Below are 20,966 nucleotides of genomic sequence, written 5' to 3' on the forward strand. Positions count from 1 at the left end.
TAATAATTTATTATAGTGTAATATAATGTATAATAATGTATTATAATAATGTATTATAATTTATTATAATGAATAATTATAAATCATAAATCAATTGTATATTATTTTATTGTAATGAATTATGTAATAATAAATACAGATATAGCTCTGTTCATAAATAAAAACAGCGACAGCTGCATTAAATGAAAAGGTGTTAAGCATCAGCAGCATGTTTTATTCTGTGGTTAGTTTAAACACGGAGCCGCTCGGCTCTGATGTGAAGGTTTAGTCTCTCGTCTCTCATAAAGGATCCGGGTCACCACTTAAAGAAGCAGACGTGGGCGATATTTAAGGCGGACTGAAGGTGCGGTGGAGTCTCTTGAGTGAAGCTAAAAGCAGGAGGTTTTGATGCAGTTCAGAGAGCTGCATGCTGGGAGTTGTACCTCGTCAGCAGACGCGTACTGAAAGCTAAAAGAAGCCTAGAAGAAAACAAAAAACAACACACACACCAACAAGACGAGAAACATGAGACACAAGAAGGAAAGTGCAGAGAAGAAGAGCGTGCAACAGGAAACACAAAAGTACAGAAGACAACAAACACACCACAGGTCAAAGTTCACTTTAAAAACATTTCTCCTGAATACCTTCTTAATATTTACAAGACAAAGGAAGAATCTGATTGGCTGTTTGTGGAGGGAACCAGTGATGATGTCATACCTGCAGCTCTCTTTATCTAAGAGAACACCAAGTCTATATTTGAGGATTAACAACGAGATAGACGATTATAAAAGAACCATCTGAACATGACACACACACACACACACACACACACACACACACACACACACACACACACACACACACACACACACACACACACACACACACACACACAACTACTCTAGAAATAAATATGAGCTGTAAAACTGATCAAACTTAGAGCAGAAACCACCAAATACAAACTATAATTATCTATGTTTATGTGTAAATATTAATCTGTGCATGTGTTTATGTATATATATATATATATATATATATATATATATATATATATATATATATATATATATACACACAAGTATATACATGTAGGTAAATAATATCTGACCAGCAGCGACATGAGGAACTTGTGCAGGTACACGATCTGGATGCAGCCCAGACTCATGGTGACCTTCCCATCCACCCTCGACGTGTCGCTGTAGCCGTCTCCCTCTGTGGCCCCAGAGAACAAGGAGAGCCTGAAGCTGAACACCTCCTCACCCATGATGGACACCGCCTACGGGGGGGGGGGTATGATTAGAAGAAGAAGAACAAGTGGAGGAGGAAGAAGAAGAAAAACAAGAGGAGGAGGAGGAAGAAGAAGAACAAGAAGAAGAGGAACAAGAAGAAGAAGAAGAAGAGGAAGAAGAAGAAGAAGAAGAAGAAGAAGAAGAAGAAGAAGAGGAACAAGAAGAAGAAGAAGAAGAGGAAGAAGAACAAGAACAAGAGGAAGAAGAAGAAGAAGAAGAAAAAGAACAAGAAAAGGAAGAAGAAGAAGAAGAACAAGAGGAAGAGGAAGAGGAAGAGGAAGAAGAAGAAGAAGAAGAAGAAGAAGAAGAAGAGGAGGAGAAAGATAAGAAGAGGAAGAACAACAACAAGAAGAAGAGGAAGATGAACAGGAAGAAGAACAAAAACAACAGGAAGAACAGGAAGAAGAAAAAGAGGAGGAGGAAGATAAGAAGATTAAGAACAGGAACAAGAAGAATAGGAAGAAGAACAAGAGGAAAAAGAGGATAAGGAGGAAGAAGAAGAACAGGAAGAAGAGGAAGAAGAACAAGAGGAAGAGGAAGAAGAAGACTAGTAATAATAATATATATCATTTATAATAATAGTAGCAATCATAATAATAACAACACTAGTAATATTATTATTAGTATTATTAATGATGATAATAATAATAGTATTATTAATAATAATAATAATCACAACGTTAATGTCTTACTGAACCATAATGAACACAATAAAGCACAGCGTCATGTAAACGTGAGGGACCTTTGTGTGGACGGTTTTGGGGTTGACGTCGGTGACCACGATGTCTCGGAGTCGAGCGAACACCTCCGTCTCCTTCGCCTGCACCGACACCGACGCATCGATTCCTGCAGGAGTCACATGACATGTTAAAGCTCAATCCTTCCGTCTGCGTGTCGTTTGGCGACATGGTTCCATACCTTGGACTCTGATGTCGGCGATGCTGCGCCGGTCGTCACACACCTCCACGTGGAAACAACCCAACATGGCGAACAGCTTGAAGCTGAACACGCCGCCATCTTTGGCTCCTTTAGACACTGCAGAGAGAGACACGGGGGATTCAGAGGCCCTTCCTACCAGAGACAGAGACAACAGTAGACACACCTGTAGGGACTCACCTGTCCGGCCCCGTCCCGCCTTCTCCACCTGCTTTTTGGCGTCTCGGTCTCGGCCGGCGGCGAGTTGCGGCGGCACGGCGCTGTTCAGGTAGTTTATGGTTGAGAGCAGAGCTTTGGTGTGAAGGAGGAAGTCCAGAGAGGAGAACTCCACCTGAAACACCACCAGGTAAACAGCTGTGAGAACACCTGAGAAACACAGATGTTTATTAAAACATTGCTATGGAAACCTCCTCTTCCTCCTCCCACCTTCAGTGTTTGCTCGGTGTTGTTGAACAGAGTCTGGAAGCTCGGACCGCTGGGGTCAGCCTGGAGGACGAGAGACACACAAACACAATGTTTATCAGTGTTCTTAGTGTCAGTTAGTGAATGTGTCTTTATTTACCTACCTACCTACCTACCTACCTACCTACATATATATATATATATATATATATATATGTGTGTGTATATAATTATTTATTCAAAAATGACAGCAGGGTTAAATTAGTACAGTGTTACCAATCACTCTTTTAACTTACCCACCAATCATTTCACTTCCCCATCACTATTTTCACTTCCTCATCCCTCGTCACTTCCTCATCACTCATGTCATTTCCTCATCACTCACGTCACTTCCTCATCCCTCACGTCACTTCCTCATCCCTCACGTCACTTCCTCATCCCTCATGTCACTTCCTCATCACTCACGTCACTTCCTCATCACTCACGTCACTTCCTCATCCCTCACGTCACTTCCTCATCACTCATGTCACTTCCTCATCACTCACGTCACTTCCTCATCCCTCACGTCACTTCCTCATCACTCATGTCACTTCCTCATCACTCACTTCCTCATCCTGTCACTTCCCCATAATTCATTTCACTTCCCGATCACTCACACCACTTACTCATCACTCATTTAACTTCCCCATCACTATTTTCACTTCCTCATCCCTCGTCACTTCCTCATGTCACTTCCTCATCCCTCATGTCACTTCCTCATCACTCACGTCACTTCCTCATCCCTCACGTCACTTCCTCATCCCTCACGTCACTTCCTCATCCCTCACGTCACTTCCTCATCACTCACGTCACTTCCTCATCACTCACGTCACTTCCTCATCCCTCACGTCACTTCCTCATCACTCACTTCCTCATCACTCACTTCCTCATCCTTCATGTCACTTCATCTGTCACTCTCCCTGTTTTTATTGAAATGATCTGTCCTTCTTCCTCATCTTCTTCCTCTTTTCATACCCTGTAAACATACCGCATACATCCTGATGGGAGCACTCTAGCAACAAGTGAGTTTGTGCTCACCTTGATGAACTCCACCTTCAGCAGGTCTGAGCCCTGTTGCTCCGAGGAGCTGATCAGGTGGAGAGGTTTGTTCCTGCCATCTGAAGAAAACACATTTTAGAACTTTCATGTTAAAGCAGTAAGAGCATTTGAACCCAAAAAACAACATGATGTTTGTTTGCCTTTGTGTAGTTTGTTGACATCATTCTGATATTTATTGAAAAAAATACAACAGAGACAAAAACTAATTTAAGTCCTGGAATAATTTATAAGACCAGTTTTTAATCAGATGGAATATTTTTACATTCTTTTGGAAGTTACCTGGTACGTCACAGTAGTCGAGTGTGACTCTGCGCAGGTATGAAGTGACGCTCAGGTCGAAGGTCCGCTTCTTCCCTTCAGCTCCCAGCTGACAGACGCTGAGGGACAGGACGGTCTTCTCCTGGTCCACCTGCCGGGTCAGCTCCAACAGCACCTGAAAACACCACACACACACACACACACACACACACACACACACACACACACACACACAGCTGTCTCACATGGAGTCACTATAAAACCCACATGATGATCTGAGGCCAGAGGAAACTAACAAACCTCTTTGACTTCAAACTTGAAGTGGAGGTCAGTGAGTTCCTGACTCAAGCGCTGCTGATCCTCATCTGTCGACTTCTCACTGGCGTCTTCATCTGAATCTGAAACCCAGCAGCACAAATAAATAAGTATAAGATGATTGTGTTGAGCGATTTAAAAGTAACAAGATTAGTTACCCTCATGTATCACGAAAATTAAGAAATACATGTGTGACTTTACCAACGGAATGAAGTTACATATGTTTTGTCTTGAAAAGTTATTTTTCCTTTTTGTAATTCCTTGGTTTTGTATCAGTTAAACAGCCAATCAGAGTGCAGGCAGCATTGACCTGTTTCCATGGTGTTCAGGAGGGCGGGGTGAAGCTGGAGTGCTCGTGGTCTGGCCTCCGCCAAGGACAGTACCTGCAGCAGGAAACACACCCAAATATGGTGATAGATCCCCATCACCTCCTGAAACATACCCCACAACTCCCAAACTTCTCCACATCACTTCCCTAAACATACCCCAAACTTCCCTAAACATACCCCACAACTCCCCAAACTTCTCCACATCACTTCCCTAAACATACCCCAAACTCCCCAAACTTCTCCACATCACTTCCCTAAACATACCCCAAACTCCCCAAACTTCTCCACATCACTTCCCTAAACATACCCCAAACTCTCCAAACTTCTCCACATCACTTCCCTAAACATACCCCAAACTTCTCCCTATTACTTCACCAAACATCCCCAACAACTCCACAAACATGTCTCGATCCCTGCCCTAAACATACCTAAACTTCTCCTGACACTCCCCAAAACATTCCCCTTCAATCTTCCAATCACTCCTTCTAACTTTCATTCCCCTCAATCAGTCCCTTAAACTTCCCCTGTGACTACCCTGTTTTTCCCATCACTCCCATAAACTTTGCCCTAAATTCTCATGCTGTCTTTCATACAAAGTTCCCCGTTACTCTGCTTAACTTTTAAATTCCGATCCCTTTTTAAACTCCTCTTTTCTTCTAATCATCCCATTTGTCCACAAACTTCCCGTCAAACCCAAACTTTTGATCATCATTCTGCTTTGCTTTACCTCGTCACCACCCTAAAGTCTTGGAACTTGGTGCACATGGTCAGAGACAGAGTTTTTAGTTACTGATCATTTCAGTGGGCGTGGTCACAGTTCAACCAGACTGTACCAAGTGTACCTTCTCTGTGGGTGTGGACGGCGGGGAGCCCATGTTGGGGAGCGGGATGCTGTCGACCAGATCCAGAAGGTGGTGGATCTTCTGGTCAGAGATCTTGACGTGCAGCAGCGGCAGCTCCCCCGACACCTTGAACCTGGACGCACAAACACCCCCGATTTGATCGAAATAACATGCAGGTGAGTGAGCAGAGAGATCGGACACCTGTCCGCAGGTAGAAGTCGTACCTGGGCATCCTGGCGTCCTTCTCCACCATACACTTGGCCAGCTGGACGGTGAAGTCCATCGGCTGGAGGATGTGCTGGACTGATGAACCCTGCAGCCGAGCCGACTTCCAGGCCTCACCTGGAAATTAATTAACAAAATATTAAATAAAATATGGAAGCAGTTGTATATTTGTGTATATCTGTGTGTGTGAGAGAGAATTCGTTGTGTACCTGATTTGCTGTAGAGCACCTGAACTCGTCGTAGCTCCACGTTGTATCTCTCGTAGGCTCGATCCATGACTTCCTCCAGAGAGGAGAAGGAGGACGAAGACGAACCGCTCTGCTCAACGCTGTTCAACTACAAACACACACACACACACACACACACACACACACACACACACACACACACACACACACACACACGTGTTCAACCAAACCTAACAAACTGAACACAAACAGCTGTGTATTCAGACCAACATTGGGACAGTAAAAAAAAAAAATCAACTATTTTCCTCGAGATAAAGGAAGTTTTGTCTTCACTCAAAGTTGTTGTTCAGCCCAAAGAAAAAATAATAATAATAATTAAAAAAAACTTTGATTAGACATATTATATAAAATCAAATATAAAAATGAATTTAGGTTAAAAACAAAAACACACATCAGGATTAGAAGCAAAAAGAATTGGAGCGGTGCGACCCCAAAAATCTAAATACAAAAAGAATTTGGCTAAAATTCCCCCAAATTTAATTTCACAAAAAAATAATCTGTGGGGTTCATCCTCTGGCCAGCAGGACAATTTAAAGCTACTATCATTAAAAACCATGATGACATTCAGGTGAGCTTTGTTTTTAAATCATTTTATCTTTTAAACTTCTTTGACAGAAAATTTAAAAAAACTTGAACTGACCTGTAAGCTGCCAAAGTCTACGATGATGAGGTCCGTCGTGCTGCTGTAGAAACCAGCCTTGGGTATGAGCAGATAGGACGGCTTCAGGTCAATCCTCAAGTCCAGGACCTTCCTGGTCTCAATGATGTGAGACAAACCTGCAAAGATGAGAATGACAGGAGAAACTGAAACCAGAATCCACCAGAGTCCTGATGAGGACTAGACTATCCTCTACTGGATAAACTGAAACCAGAATCCATTAGAGTTCAGATCAAATACACTCTGTTGTTAGACTTAGTTCTAAACTGTCAGACTGGACTTAAATCATAACTCTAGACTTTAATAACAATCATAATCAGACTCAGCTGTAGTTTCAGTTCAGGGAGATTCATCCCGTGGGGAACATGAACGTTTGATTTAAACATTGTGACTCTAAAACCTTTTAATAAATGAATCTCACTGACCTGTGGCAGTTTTGTCTTTGATCTCCTCCAGTTTGGAGAGCGTGGCCGAGGTCAGGACTTCCAGATCGACACCTTTCCCGGTCTTAAAGAAGTCGACCACACTGTTCACCGTCAGCTGGAAAGAAAAAACTATTCGCTGAAATTGTTCCCAACAAACGGACACAAAAAACCAGACACGAGTGATCTGAGGTTTACCGCGTCGTAGATGATCTCGACGGGCTGAGAGTGGACTCTGAGCAGCTGGTCGGCGGCGGACTCCTCTGGGTTCAACTCGAACACGACGTCGAGCAGCGAGGAGGACGAGTCCCCCACCGAGGCGATGAGCGACGGCACCTCCCCCTGCTGCTGTAGACCTGTGACGAACCAGTGCTGCAACGCTGCCTCCACCCTGCAGACAAACCACACATCACTATAGACGCTACACAAGGGGATCAAACCTGTGAAGCTAAGGGGGGGATAGAGACTCACCTGAAGGCCTGAGCTCCGGGTCTCTGAGATATTTTGGTGCTGAGGTCGATCATCTGGATTTTGAGGATTTCCGGCACATCCGGCTGCTCTCTGACCGTCACCGAGGTGCTGAACAGCTGGAAGCTGACGACCACTGCAACATACTGAACACACACACACACACACACACACACACACACACACACACACACACACACACACACACACACACACACACACGGGTTAAACCTGGCTCACCAACCAAGTCCTGGTTCTACTTAAACCAGGAATCCTCCTGAAACTGAAGGACAGAACAACCACCATGTTGAGGATTTATCTGATTAGTTACACACTGAACAGTAGAGGAGCGAAACATGGTAGAGTCATTCAAATCTAAAGGGGTTCATCCTCTGAGGAGCAGGAAGGAGATCAGGTCATGTCATAGAAACCTGTCCATTAGATTCTAATACTACTTCGATGTGTGTGTGTGTGTGTGTGTGTGTGTGTGTGTGTGTGTGTGTGTGTGTGTGTGTGTGTGTGTGTTGACCTGTTTGGGTAGAGTCAGGTTGTGAGAGCTGCCGCTGTAGCCGATGGCGGTGTAAAGTTTTTCTTTCTCCTCGGCCGTCAGGAGATCGTCTAACCCCGAACCTGAAGACCAGAGGAGACACTTTTACAGCAGCGGTGGAATGTTACAAGTACTTTGAAATCAAGTACTGTAGCTCAGTACACATTTGGGGTACTTGTACTTTACTCTAGTCTTTTATTTTCATGGTACTTTCTACTTCTACTGCACTACGTTTAGTTACTTTACAAATTACGATTTTTACACCAAAAATATGAAGAGTTTAAAGAAATCCCAAAGAGTTTATAGAAGTACAGCTGAAAGAATAACGAACATAATCATTAGTTAACAATTAAAAAGAGCTCCATCATAAAAACCTACTTTTATAATAAATCCATGAGCAATTTAATGATAGAATATTTAATAGAACAGTCACAGTTTTAATACATTTTATTGATTATACTTACATACTTTTATGTATGAAACATTTTTACAGTACTTTTTAAGTGTGGAATTAATACTTTTACTGCAGTAAAGGAAGTGAAAACGTCCTCCAACACTGTCTTTAAGTCAACTTGTTTTATCAATATTATTATTATTGTACTAGTTTTTATTATTACCAGGGAATAATAAACCGACTGGCCTCATCATTATTTTAATTAAAATGTCTGATTTAAGCTTGTAAAGAATTAAATGACTAAATTAGTTTTTTGTATTTAACATTAGCCGTGTTTTCCATTAACATTTTTTATGCACATTTTGAAAAGAAGAGTTGTTGCACTAAACAGGATGAATAAGTTGTGACGTAGCGAACATTGAAGTCAAATGACTGATCAGCTGTTTTATGACGTCGACGTCTTCCTGGATATTCATATTTTTCAGCGTATTGATAATTGAACAGAAACACAACTATTGAAGAAGTGAAGGTTGTTTTGTTCACAAACTGACTTGTTTCTGATCATTCGATTCTCCTCTTAGAAAAGAGAAAATAAAAGCGAGATTATTATTCCACTGAGCCCTTGCCTACAATCATGGCTGACTTTCTACTTCATTATAATCTTATCATTACTCATCATAGCTCTAATAAAGGTTTGGAGTTTGAATAAACTTGATGCCGGCGATGAGAGGTCTTCTCGCTTTGAAGTCATTGAAAAGGCTGTTTTTACCAGATAATTACACATAAACATAATATGATGTGGAGTTCCTCAAGGCTCCACCTCGGTGCCTCTTCTATTCAACATCTACATGCTCCGAATATGGAAAACAACTAAATATGGATGCCGTTATGCAGACGACACACTTTTATATCACTTACTCTCCGTCTCCTTGTTCTCCTCTGGCTCCTGCTCCTCCTTCTTGGCCTTTCTACCAAATAAGCTGCTGAAGAAACCTCCTCCTCCTCCAGGCTTCTGCCCCCCCGCCGCCTTCTTCCCCACCACCTTCTGTCCCGACCTGATCACCTGGAAGAGGAAGAAGAGTGAGGAGGAGGAGGAAGTTGATGGGTTTAAAATGCTCTATAGTCAAACTGGACTCTGGTGAGGGTTCGTGTTTACCTCCATGTGGGCCTGCTGCCGGATCAATGTGATGTTGAAGACGTCCAGAACTTTCTCCAGATCCTAGTGAGACAAACAAACTCCAGTTATTTCTGAGACTGTACGAGCAGAGCTTCAGATCCGAGGTCCTATCTGGTGCATTTGTTTTACTGATGGTGTTCAGGCCGGTAGGAAACCTCAGCTTCTTCAAATATTCAGAATATATACTGTATATAGATATATATCTATCTCTCAGATACATTGCTTGTGTTGGGTGCAGTCGGGTATTTGTGCTGTTTAAACCAGGTGTTGTGTTCGTGGTGCGTTCAGGGGCACCTGGATGTGTTGCTCGGTGTCCTGGCTCGGCTTGTTCTGGCTCAGCAGTTTGGCCTTGTAGGCGGCCTTGTAGGCCTTCAGGTTCTCTCTGTGCTTTCTGATGCTGGACCAGGACCACATGAGATGCAAGCGTCTGATGTGGACCTCCAGGATGCTGTTGAAGCCGTACCTCCACCTGGCAGGAGCACGGGAAAATAAGCAAACACACCCCTCCAAAACCTTCAGGTGAAACTTTACATCTTGACTGCAGACTGGAGGTCTGTAATGAACTCTGCAGCCTGTAGGGGGCGCTGACAGGAAGTCAAAGTAAATTCTAGACTCTACATTGAATTGTTCGTCTTTCTCTCTGACATTAAAATGTGTGTTGAACTCACCAGAGTTTGGCGTTGTGGTGGACAGGGGCGTCCGGCCTGAACTTCCTGTAGGGGGCGTTCTTCACCATGTAGTCGATGGACTCCAGCACCTCCACCATGGTCACGTACTGCAGAGGACCGCAACACATCAACACACCTGTCTCACCTGTCTGTCTCTCTTTGACTCTTTGAGTTTAAAAAGATCTTTGACAGACAGAAGCAGCAAAAACAAGACAGTCTGTCTAAATAAACCCTACACTATCTGTTATTTATACTTCTGACCGTCTCACATCATGTTACCTGTGGTTTGGTCATCTCTATGGCGATGTTCTGGACCTCCAGGTGAAGGTTTGCTTTTGGAGTTTTCAGCTCCAGCTCAGCGTTCGGGTTGATGCACATTTTAGCCGAAGCGAAGATCGGCTTGAAAACTAGAAAACAAACAAAGTGAGAAAGGACGTGTTGATATTGATAAAACATGAGCAGTTAATGTTAATAACTAATAATACAAGTGATGAACTCACTGTACTGATAGTGAGGAAGCTCCTGATTTTTACTGCTGATTCCACACTTCAGCTGGTTCTGGAGGAGGAGGAGGAGGAGGAAGAGGATTATTAGTTGCAGTGGAGAGTTTAAAACACAGAAACAGTGAATGTGATGAAGAACAGAGTTGGATTACAAATTATTATTATTATTATGATAACATATGTATGCTTATGGAGCTCTACCGTAGCTCCATAAGCTATCAAATAATGTGCGATCCTGATTCCTTATTACTTCAACACGTTATCTGTCCATCACAGAGTTTATGTATGTTTATGTTTGTGTAAAATCAAACTTTATACATCAACATTGATCTTGTGAGGACTCTGGCAGTTGTGTTTTCTTTTGGGTTGACCAGAAAGCAAAAATGGATTGATTGGTTTGTTGGTTGTTTGGTCTTGGTTGGTCGATTGATTAATTGGTCTCGTTTGGTCTCGGTTGGTCTCAGTTGGTCTCAGTTGGTCTCAGTTGGTCTCGGTTGGGTGGTTGTAACCATAGTTGTAACTCTGCTGACTAATGAGATTGTTTTTGTCTAAAACAAGACAAACCACATCCACTCACCACGATGTCTTCCCATGATCCTTTGTAAAAGATCGGACTGTTGACGTTCCAGTAGGCGCAGAGACAATCCAAGCGGCCGAGCTGACACAAACAAACAAACACATAAAGAAGTCAAAAACAATGACAAACAACGGTCACAGAGGCCGATTGTGTCTACAATGCTCCATCAAACTGACCAACCAATCACACCACAGAACACTGTGACACAAACATTAGACTTCAGTTCACTTTTGTTTACTTAAACCAATGGGAAAATGTTGAATCATACACTTCTAGAGACTTTTACTGGGGAAAATCTAGTAAGTTCTAGTTACTAGTAACCCCTGTCACCTTATAGATGATCTTTGCTGCTTCGTTCAGGATGCACGACTTCCAGTTTTCATCAGTAGTCTGAAAAAAAAGAAACAAACAGCGGGTCAATCACACCATAGTCTGTATATAAGTGGACTTACTTATGATGACGTCTCTCATTGGTTTGTGGACGTTTTGAAGCCTCAAATTCGGTGATTTCGCCGTTGCCACCTTGTTTTTATGCAACCAGTGAACAACATAATGTACTAAATGAACATCATGCTGTATTGAAGAAGACTGTAAACTAGAGATTGAGACCATAAACTCATGTTTACAATGTTTACTGAGGGAATAAATCAAGAGAGAAGTAGAGTCATTTTAGACTAGACTTCTATACAACCAGAAGAGTCGCCCCCTGGTGGACACTAGAGAGAATGCAGGTTTAAGAGGAGAGTACAGAAGAAGGAGGAGTTACCTGCAGGCTGAGCTCTGACAGAGTGACTCCCATAGACAGGGGGCGCTGTGGGTCTGACAGCTGAAACAAAATGGTCACATGACACTCACAGGTTAGATCTGGTCCACCTGTCCATCAGAACAATGACATCGCACTGAAATGTGTACACCTGGACAAAAACACAGAACCTCAACCTAGATCAGAACCAGAACCTGGACCGGTACTCACGTCGTCCTCGTAGCGCAGGTGGATGCTGCTGATCTTCACCTGCAGGTTTTTGATCACCTGAGTCGCCAGTTTCTCCGCAAACGTGTCCTTCTTGTTCTCCTGAGGCTTTTCTGAAATCAACACAGACCATGAAGAGAGACCAGTCCTGAGACCTGAGACCAGAGACCAGGACAACTGTCAGCTGATCGGACCTGGACCTGAACAGACACCTGAGACCAGGACGTCTGTCACCTGATCAGACCTGGACCTGAACAGACACCTGAGACCAGGACAACTGTCGGCTGATCAGACCTGAACCTGAACAGACGCCTGAGACCAGGACAACTGTCAGCTGATCAGACCTGAACCTGAACAGACACCTGAGACCAGGACGTCCAGACCTGGACCAGGGGAAACACAGTGAAATCAGAAAAACCTCACCTGCTTTGTTCTCGTGTCGTTTCAGCTTCTTTAAGCCTTTTCGAGGCTTTTTATGTTTTTTAGATCCTTTTGGGACTTTTGGCAGCGTTAAAGAGAGAGACAGCAGTTAGTGACAGAAAAGCCCGAAAAACACAGACAGGAAGCAAGAAGCAGAGACAGAAGCTGTTCTGTGCCAGAAAATATAATACAATATGGCGTTAATAGTTTAGCTTAGCCTTCTTCTAGCTAACCTCAGGAAAGCAAATGTTCTCTGGAGCCTTATGTTTACCAACACAACGTGGTAAAGACCACGTCACACATCAGCTTGTGTGTTACTGTGTGTGTGTGTGTGTGTGTGTGTTATGGTGTGTGTGTGTGTGTGTCTGTGTGTTATGGTGTGTGTGTGTGTGTGTGTGATGGTGTGTGTGTATCTGTGTGTGTTATGGTGTGTGTGTGTGTGTGTTAGTGTGTGTGTGTGTGTGTGTGTGTGTGTGTGTGTGTGTGTGTGTGTGTGTGTGTGTGTGTGTGTGTGTGTGTGTCTGTGTGTTATGGTGTGTGTGTGTGTCTGTGTGTTATGGTGTGTGTGTGTGTGTGTGATGGTGTGTGTGTATCTGTGTGTGTTATGGTGTGTGTGTGTGTGTGTTAGTGTGTGTGTGTGTGTGTGTGTGTGTGTGTGTGTGTGTGTGTGTGTGTGTGTGTGTGTGTGTGTGTGTCAGTGTGTGTGTTACCATTGTGAGGATCCTTGTAAACAACACTCTCCAGGCTGAACAGCAGATCTTCAGTTTGAGACGCTGACAGCAAACGCAGCATGAACATAACGGACAACATGTTAATTCATTCATTCATTCATTCATTCATTCCTTCCTTCCTTCCTTCCTTCAGCAGCCAGCTTTTCTTTGCCTTTTACAAACATGGCAGCGAGCATTAAATGCGCGAAAGAAAATCACCAGAAGGCTTCAAGTCAGCAGCAGAGAACAGAGGAGGAACAGGAGCCAGGTGAGTCCTTAGGTGTTACAGGTCAGTGGGGGGTCAGAGGTCAGCCTGTCTCACCTCTGCGTGCAGACATCTGCAGCGCCTCCTCGATGCGCTGCAGCTCCCTCTGCTTGGCCTCCTGCTGGTCGCGCTCCTCCTTCGCTGCATCGTACTTTATCGCTACGAAGAAAAACAAACAGAAACAAAAGAGTTTGAGTTAAACACCTGCTCTGTCGATGCTGCATTCAGGTACCGTCGGTAAAATGGGAAGAACAAGGGGGGAAAAAACCACCGGACTTATTCAGACTTATTCTCTACAGCGCTGAACTTCAGATGGTTTAAACTACACTAAATTATTCAGCAGCTCAGAGAGGAACATGTCGCTAACAGGAAGTCGAGCTGCAGACTGAGCTCTGTTAAAATAAAGAAACAGACCAGAGTCTCTTTACTCAACTGTAAACCAACAGACACCTGGAAACAGGTCTGGATGGATGACAAAACCACCATGTGTTCATTGGCACCAGAAGCCATCAGGACCGGTACTAGTCAGCAGAGGTGGTCAGAGTCACAGCTTTACTAAAGTCCAGGGTCGAGTCCAACAAGGTCCACGTTGTGTTTCGAGTCCGTAAACGAGTTATTTTAAATTACCCATTTTAAATGGTTTCAAATAGAGTAACAGTATAATACATTTACAGAAATTGTTAATAATAATATAATTATTTCAAATTTCAAATTTGAAATCTTTGGTCAAACCTGTTGTGATAAACACACCTTCTGTTATATAAGCGTATCACCTTTGAGACACCTCTGCTGCCTCGTACCCTGATACCGACACACTGAGGTGTTACAGTACAAGTTGTGAACTTTGATTTTTGATTCCAGCTCCGTCTAAAAGGCTGTTAGCAAACCTCCTCCCCACTACTAGTGATTGTAAATCATAGATTATGAGTAAATCCTCCCAAAACCTAAGAGAACTTCCCAGAATCAGACTGTAAGCGTCCCGGATTAGAAACCAGCTGAATCGACATGACATCATCACGGGTCAGTATGTGAACACAGGGCTGCACGAGCTGCTTTTACCAAGTCATCCAGTTTCAAAAATCGTAAAGTGCCACCAGTTAGCATTCGATGCTAACAACACGTGAGTGTATCTGTGTCACGACCGTAGCTCCTTCGCAGTAAAAGCTCTACCGCTGCAGGAATCCGACGGTAAAGACTGCTTTTATTGTGAAGGAGATCTGTACATTTTCCATCAGATCACAACAGAGAATATATTATTATTGTAGTTATTATAGTTATTATCATCGTTACTATTATGCGGTCATCATGCAACCCTGACAGGAATCCCAGAGACCGGATCGGACCTGAACCACCACCTCTGAACCTCGTCGTCTTACCATTATACGGACATGCTGTCAGCTGAGATCCAGCTGGAACACACACACACACACACACACAACTGAGAACACACATCATCAATAATACTCAATTATGTACAAACTCCACCTCCAGACTAGACTAGCCAACCAGCCGGCTCCATTCACCAGGTGCTGTAGTGTGAAAGGACGTGAAAAGTGTCTAAGTTCTGCTCTGTTGGAGTTTTCTCTGAAGAACCTTTGAAAGTCGTCTTTATGAGACTGGGGGGGGGGGGGTTGTAACTGGGAGGAAGTGTCTTCCTGCACAGCAGTGACACAACACAGCCTTCTGCAGGGAAAGGATGCCGCCAGACCTAGTAAACCATGCAGTGAGAGTGTCCACAAGATCTTCACCTCCCATCCCTAGGGAGGTCTGGGTGGATCCTGTTCAAAGTTACTATTGCGGAGGAGGCTGAGAAGAGTTGTGGCCAGAAGGTCGTTGTCGTACCATCAAGCTGAGGAAGAAGTCCTTTCAGACCTGCTTGGCTCATGAGACTCCCGGTATCAGGACGTCAGAAGGACTGCAGCTTCTGTGATTGCTGAAGAAAGAAAACTAGAGGCCATGGAAAAGACCCATCTTCAAACCTGGGAGGACCGAGAGGAGCCTGGGAACACCTCAGGATCTTGCAGGAGGAACTGGAGGATGTGGTTCCTGATCTATTCTTTGTGTGATGTTGAAATAAATGGACTGGTGATGGAGGCACAGTGTCAACTGATGGAGCTCTCTCCATAGAGCTTTTACTTGGGAGTGTCTGAATACTAATGCTGATGTGTAAATATCTGTAAAGCCTGCAGTCCTAACACATGACGGACACACAAGAAGGTTTAAACCGTCACTTACTGGCTCCAGGAACCACCAGCAGGTACAGACCGTCCAACGTGGCCACCACAGCGTCATTGTAGAGGTTCTTCCAGGGAATCTTCAACGTCAGCTTCCCTAGAAAGCAGAAGAAAAGACAAACAGGAAGTCCTCAGCAGCTGTGTGAGGTCAGTTTATCTATCACCTCCACAGATAACCAGTTGGGCTTTAAAGCCAAACATGGCACTGACTTGTGTCTATATGCCTTAAAAGAAATTGTCAACAAATACAGAGGTCAAAACTCATCAGTTCTGATGTGTTTTATCGACGCCTCCAAAGCTTTTGATTGTGTTAATCATAGCAAGTTGTTCTTTAAACTGAGCCAAAGAGGCGTCCCCACATACATTGTGGGATTACTGGCTCACTGGTATGCTCACCAGACCATGCAAGTAAAATGGGGTAAAAGTGTCTCAGCCCCATTTGGGGTTAGCAATGATGTCCGACAAGAGGGAATTTTGTCCCCAATTCTTTTTAATCTATATATTGATGATCTGTCCAAGCAACTGAAAGCCTGTAATACTGGGTGCATGATTAGAAATACTCTGGTTAACCACATCATGTATGCAGATGATCTGGTGATTTTTAGTCCATCTAGCGCTGGTCTTCAACAGCTCCTTACTATATGTACTGTGTCTGGTGTTGAACATGACATCAAATACAACAACAGTAAGAGTGCTGTCTTGATCTGTCCAACCAAAGAGGACAAATGTCTAAACTTCCCTGACTTCAAATTGTCTGATAACTGGGTGTTTGTGATGAAGTAAAATATCTTCTTAATTTTTATAACAGAACACATGACCGATGATAAGGACATTTCTAGACAATGTCGTATGATGTATGCACAAGCAAACCGTCTCTTACGCAAGTTTGGTCTGTGTACAGATGGAGTGAAGATGTCTCTGTTCAGAGCACGTTGTACACCACTCTACTGCACACTTGTGGTCAAACTACAGAAAGAAGAGCTTACAGAGACTTCAAGTAGCTTCTAATGACGCTGTGAGGATCCTGCTGAAGAGACCGAGGTGAAGTAGTGCTAGTGGAATGTTTGTGAATGCAAGAGTCAATACCTTCCAAACTGTTTTGAGAAATCTCATGTATAAATTCATTGGTCGACTTAATGACTCTGAAAATGAGATCATAGTTGTTTTAACCAACATAAGGCTTCGTAGCACACGCTACCAGTCCAGCTGTGGAGACATTGGTCCAGCTGTCTCTTTGTAAGGCATTGCTAGGTCTAAGTACTTTACTGTGTGTGTATGTCTTTTTATGTATTTGTCTCTCTGGACCCCGAGTCTGAAATAAAGTCTATCTATCTATCAGGTCACATTGTTAAGTCCTCTGTTTCCAGTGTTGTGTTTTGGATTGTTTTTAACATTCTTTATTGTATTATTAATGTCCTTTTAAAGAAGTTAACTTACAAAAAAACATATAGATTCAAGATCTGTCTTTGTCTCAAGACCGCTTTTTAAAGGTTCTTGCCTTGGTCTTGTCCTGGTCTGGGTCTTGACTCTGTCTTGTCCTGGTCTGGGTCTTGACTCTGTCTCACCCTTTCCTCACCTACATAAATCCACTAAAGCCTTTGTTGTAAAGAACTCTTCTGCCATCTAGTGGCCCTTCTTTTAAAGGAAGTGTCTAAAATCAAACAACAGCCGGTGACATTCAGGCTCTTGATAGAAAGAAAACCCTGCTATCTAGGGCGCCATCTAGGGGCTACATAAGTACTGCAAACATGTTAGATTAAATTAAAAATATATATTCATGAGGTAAATTTAATATTCCTTAAGAATTGAGAATATAAAACATTAAATTAAAATGTATAGATTTTTTATATATGGCATCAGATGTTATTACATTAAACCAAATTATTATGTCAAACCAACTTGTTATATTATATATTATGTAATATTATATATTATATTACATTATTAGTTACAGAACTCACCGATCTGTCCGGCCTTCACTTTGAATGGAACATTAAACTCACTCTGAAACACAAAGACAAAAATTATTATTATTATTATTATGATGATGATTATTATTATTATAGAAACAATGAGTCAGTTCAACAATTAGCTGATTGACAGAAAAATAATCAATTAAGCAGCTGTGATTGTTTTATTCAAACCTCTCGTCTTCTTTATAAGCAAAACGAAACATGTAAAGTCGTCTGAGCGCGATGTATTAATGTGTATGATGACGTCAGAGGGAGGAGGCGGGGCTTAGACCTACCAAAGCGTTCTCCTTCACTTTCAGGTTCTCCAGAACAACATTACCTGCAGAGACACAGAAGACAAACACAGTAAAACTAGTTAAACTAGTTAAACTTTGTTGCGGATTATAACTTCTGTATATTATCTAACGAGCCATGAAGGCAAGAGCTCCGATTGGTCATTGGGCGGAGCTTATATGCGAGCAGGTGATGTTCTCAGCATCAGTTACCATGGTGGTCTACCAGGTAACAAGTAAACCTGAGAGTTAAACCTGAAGTTAACCTGAAGTTAAACCTGAAGTTAAACCTGAAGTTAAACCTGAGCGTTAAACCTGAAGTTAACCTGAGCGTTAAACCTGAAGTTAAACCTGAAGTTAAACCTGAAGTTAACCTGAGCGTTAAACCTGAAGTTAAACCTGAAGTTAACCTGAAGTTACCTTGATAACTAAACCCTGCTTCCTGGTACAAGACTGTGGTTGTTTACAGAGTTTGTCTCCAGGTAGAACGAGGAAGCTCCAGAGCTCTGATTGTTCTAAACACAACATGAAGTAATGATGGCATCATATTTAAACAATGAGTCACGCTTCAATCAAATGTCAACATTTAGATGTTTGTTGTTGTAGACTAAATGTCTGTCTGTCTGTGGTGATGCCTTCAGGGACAATCGTTCACAGAAACACTTCAAGAGGAAGAGTCTTCTGTGTGTTGTTTTATTCTATGAGAGGAGTAATACACAGTGTGTGTGTGTGTGTGTGTGTGTGTGTGTGTGTGTGTGTGTGTGTGAGCAGCTGATAAGCAGACGTTTCTCTACTAGTTAACTGTCTTTAACCTCGTGACCACCTCACTGTCCCGCGTGTCACATTAACTGTTTAGTGTCTGGACGGTTTCACATGAAGGTGTATTTACATACAGTACATACATATGATATATACATATATATGTATATGTATATATCATATGTATATGTATGTCCAGGTGTATCGCTGCAGCCAGGTGTCTTGTGTCCCTGACGTCCCGTGACGTACACATTGACACGCTGACCATTAAACACTGACAACACGATGACGTCATGAGTCTCTCCAGTCATCGACTGTCTCAATGATTAATAAAGCTTGTCGACTGGAGGCACGCAGAGCTAACCCTCTGCACCACACTCAACACGTCATCGTCTCATCACCGCCGACTAAAGACGCCAGAGTCCAGGAGTATAAATATACATCATAAGTCAGACATGTTGTGTTATGTGTCCGTGGTTCTGTAGAGAGGAGGAACCGTGACAGTGACAGGGTTCTGAACGGGAGTCTGGTCCCCGGCTCACCTCCCCAGATCCCGATCTTGAGCTGGGACTTGTCCAGGTTCTCCACGTAGTCCCCGATGAACCTGTTCAGCAGGTCGCTGACCAGAGACTCGAAGACCATGGCTGAAAGCTCTGGGAGGTCTCGGGTCACCGTCGGGCTGCAACTGATTTCCGGGTTTTGATGACGAGCAGTCCGCTCGATCGACTCTCTCTGGGATCGATCGACTCTCTCTGGGATCGATCGACTCTCTCTGGGATCGATCGACTCTCTCTGGGATCGACTAGTTCTGTCTGTGTGATGACGGTGACGTGAGCGGGAGAGAGCGTCGATGAGTCAGGTGACTGTGAGTCAGTGAGGGTGGATCAAAGTACTACACATTAATAATAGTATTCATAATGTTTATTAACATTATTAATACTAATAATAATTGTAGTACTACACTGTAGGTTGTAGTACTACAGTGTACAAGTACTCTGTTAAAGTCCAGCGTTCAAACGGTTTCTCCAGTGAAGGAACAGAATGTGGCTCCAATACAACCACTGATCACTTTACCTTTTAATGAAGCCCAGAAGAAGAAACAGACGTAATAATGGAGACAGAACCGGTTTCTAAAATGATGATATTAATAAGAAATGTTAATAAAAATGACTGTAATGAAATACTTTGAGTTTCAGTCTCTCCTCAAATGTACATCTGTCACATATTAATACCTCTTCATTTCTGCTGAACATCACATTTTATTTCCTAATTCATGAATTGCTCATTTATACTTTCTGTAGTGGTGAACTTAATAAATTCATAATAATAATAATTATTATTATTATTATCAGATATTGTTGGTTGAATTTGTTCATCTTTATTATTTTTCAGGGTTTTAGACAAAACATTTATTATTATTATTTATTTACCATCTGATGTTTAGTTAATGAATCCATTAAATCGACAATGAAGATGTAACTGATTTATATAATATTCATATTTAAAAGGTAAAGTGAGAGCTGGCTGTAACCTGATGTTTACATATCAGACAAAACACACAAACATCTATCAATACTCTCTGTCTCAACAATACAAAGTGACGTCACACACACACATGCACACACAGTTTAACTTAAACGTTCTCTTCTTTCTGGTTCTAGGCTCCAGGTCCTGGTTCGGGGCCTTTCACAATAAGAGCTTCAGTTCTGAGCATCATGTTGACAAACACACACTGTGACACTGACCTCTGCTCTACAGACGCAACCTGTTAAACCCGACACTGTTTCCACGGTAACAGCTCAGCCTTAAAACAGGAAGTGTACGAGAGTCGTTGTTGTTGATCGGGACAAACATGTTTTATTAAAAACCATTTCCCGCTGATGGAGCGTAATCAGCGGTCAGCTGGTGATTGGTGCTGAGTGCAGCGATGATGTCGTCAGCGTGTCACAGTTCAGGGAATCGTGGAAAAGAAGCAGCTGATTGATGTTGATGGAGAAAACATCTAATGTTCTCCAATCAAACACACGG

The 20,966-nt window shown here is 42.7% G+C and overlaps 1 protein-coding gene across 5 annotated transcripts in view; it reads right to left on the bottom strand.

Annotated features, from left to right (window-relative positions):
* The window catches only part of vps13c (vacuolar protein sorting 13 homolog C), a 49,120-nt gene extending 29,493 nt beyond the window's left edge, over positions 1-19,627 (bottom strand). For 2 of the 5 annotated variants that reach the window (XM_068728800.1, XM_068728805.1), the window contains exons 1-35: positions 19,481-19,627; positions 18,183-18,226; positions 17,896-17,938; positions 15,936-16,031; positions 13,758-13,859; positions 13,436-13,498; positions 12,729-12,803; positions 12,309-12,418; positions 12,102-12,161; positions 11,666-11,725; positions 11,336-11,416; positions 10,756-10,813; positions 10,535-10,662; positions 10,256-10,362; positions 9,882-10,056; positions 9,567-9,629; positions 9,329-9,473; positions 7,999-8,099; positions 7,473-7,615; positions 7,200-7,392; positions 7,005-7,119; positions 6,562-6,698; positions 5,883-6,009; positions 5,673-5,790; positions 5,449-5,581; positions 4,588-4,660; positions 4,263-4,360; positions 3,984-4,137; positions 3,684-3,763; positions 2,631-2,690; positions 2,385-2,535; positions 2,187-2,303; positions 2,011-2,114; positions 1,088-1,255; positions 423-458 (exon numbers count right to left, since the gene is read on the bottom strand). In XM_068728800.1, the coding sequence (XP_068584901.1) occupies positions 423-458; positions 1,088-1,255; positions 2,011-2,114; positions 2,187-2,303; positions 2,385-2,535; positions 2,631-2,690; positions 3,684-3,763; positions 3,984-4,137; positions 4,263-4,360; positions 4,588-4,660; positions 5,449-5,581; positions 5,673-5,790; positions 5,883-6,009; positions 6,562-6,698; positions 7,005-7,119; positions 7,200-7,392; positions 7,473-7,615; positions 7,999-8,099; positions 9,329-9,473; positions 9,567-9,629; positions 9,882-10,056; positions 10,256-10,362; positions 10,535-10,662; positions 10,756-10,813; positions 11,336-11,416; positions 11,666-11,725; positions 12,102-12,161; positions 12,309-12,418; positions 12,729-12,803; positions 13,436-13,498; positions 13,758-13,859; positions 15,936-16,031; positions 17,896-17,938; positions 18,183-18,226; positions 19,481-19,580 (3,618 nt within the window). In that variant the 5' untranslated portion in view covers positions 19,581-19,627. The remainder of the gene's footprint in view (positions 1-422; positions 459-1,087; positions 1,256-2,010; positions 2,115-2,186; positions 2,304-2,384; positions 2,536-2,630; positions 2,691-3,683; positions 3,764-3,983; positions 4,138-4,262; positions 4,361-4,587; positions 4,661-5,448; positions 5,582-5,672; positions 5,791-5,882; positions 6,010-6,561; positions 6,699-7,004; positions 7,120-7,199; positions 7,393-7,472; positions 7,616-7,998; positions 8,100-9,328; positions 9,474-9,566; positions 9,630-9,881; positions 10,057-10,255; positions 10,363-10,534; positions 10,663-10,755; positions 10,814-11,335; positions 11,417-11,665; positions 11,726-12,101; positions 12,162-12,308; positions 12,419-12,728; positions 12,804-13,435; positions 13,499-13,757; positions 13,860-15,935; positions 16,032-17,895; positions 17,939-18,182; positions 18,227-19,480) is intronic. The other 3 variants (XM_068728802.1, XM_068728803.1, XM_068728804.1) reach the window with 3 other exon arrangements.
* Between the last annotated feature and the right edge of the window lie 1,339 nt (positions 19,628-20,966).

Source organism: Cebidichthys violaceus, unplaced genomic scaffold (assembly GCF_023349555.1).
Source record: "Cebidichthys violaceus isolate CVI_PGR_0920_01 unplaced genomic scaffold, fCebVio1.0.p SCAF_43, whole genome shotgun sequence".
Lineage (NCBI taxonomy): Eukaryota > Metazoa > Chordata > Actinopteri > Perciformes > Stichaeidae > Cebidichthys > Cebidichthys violaceus.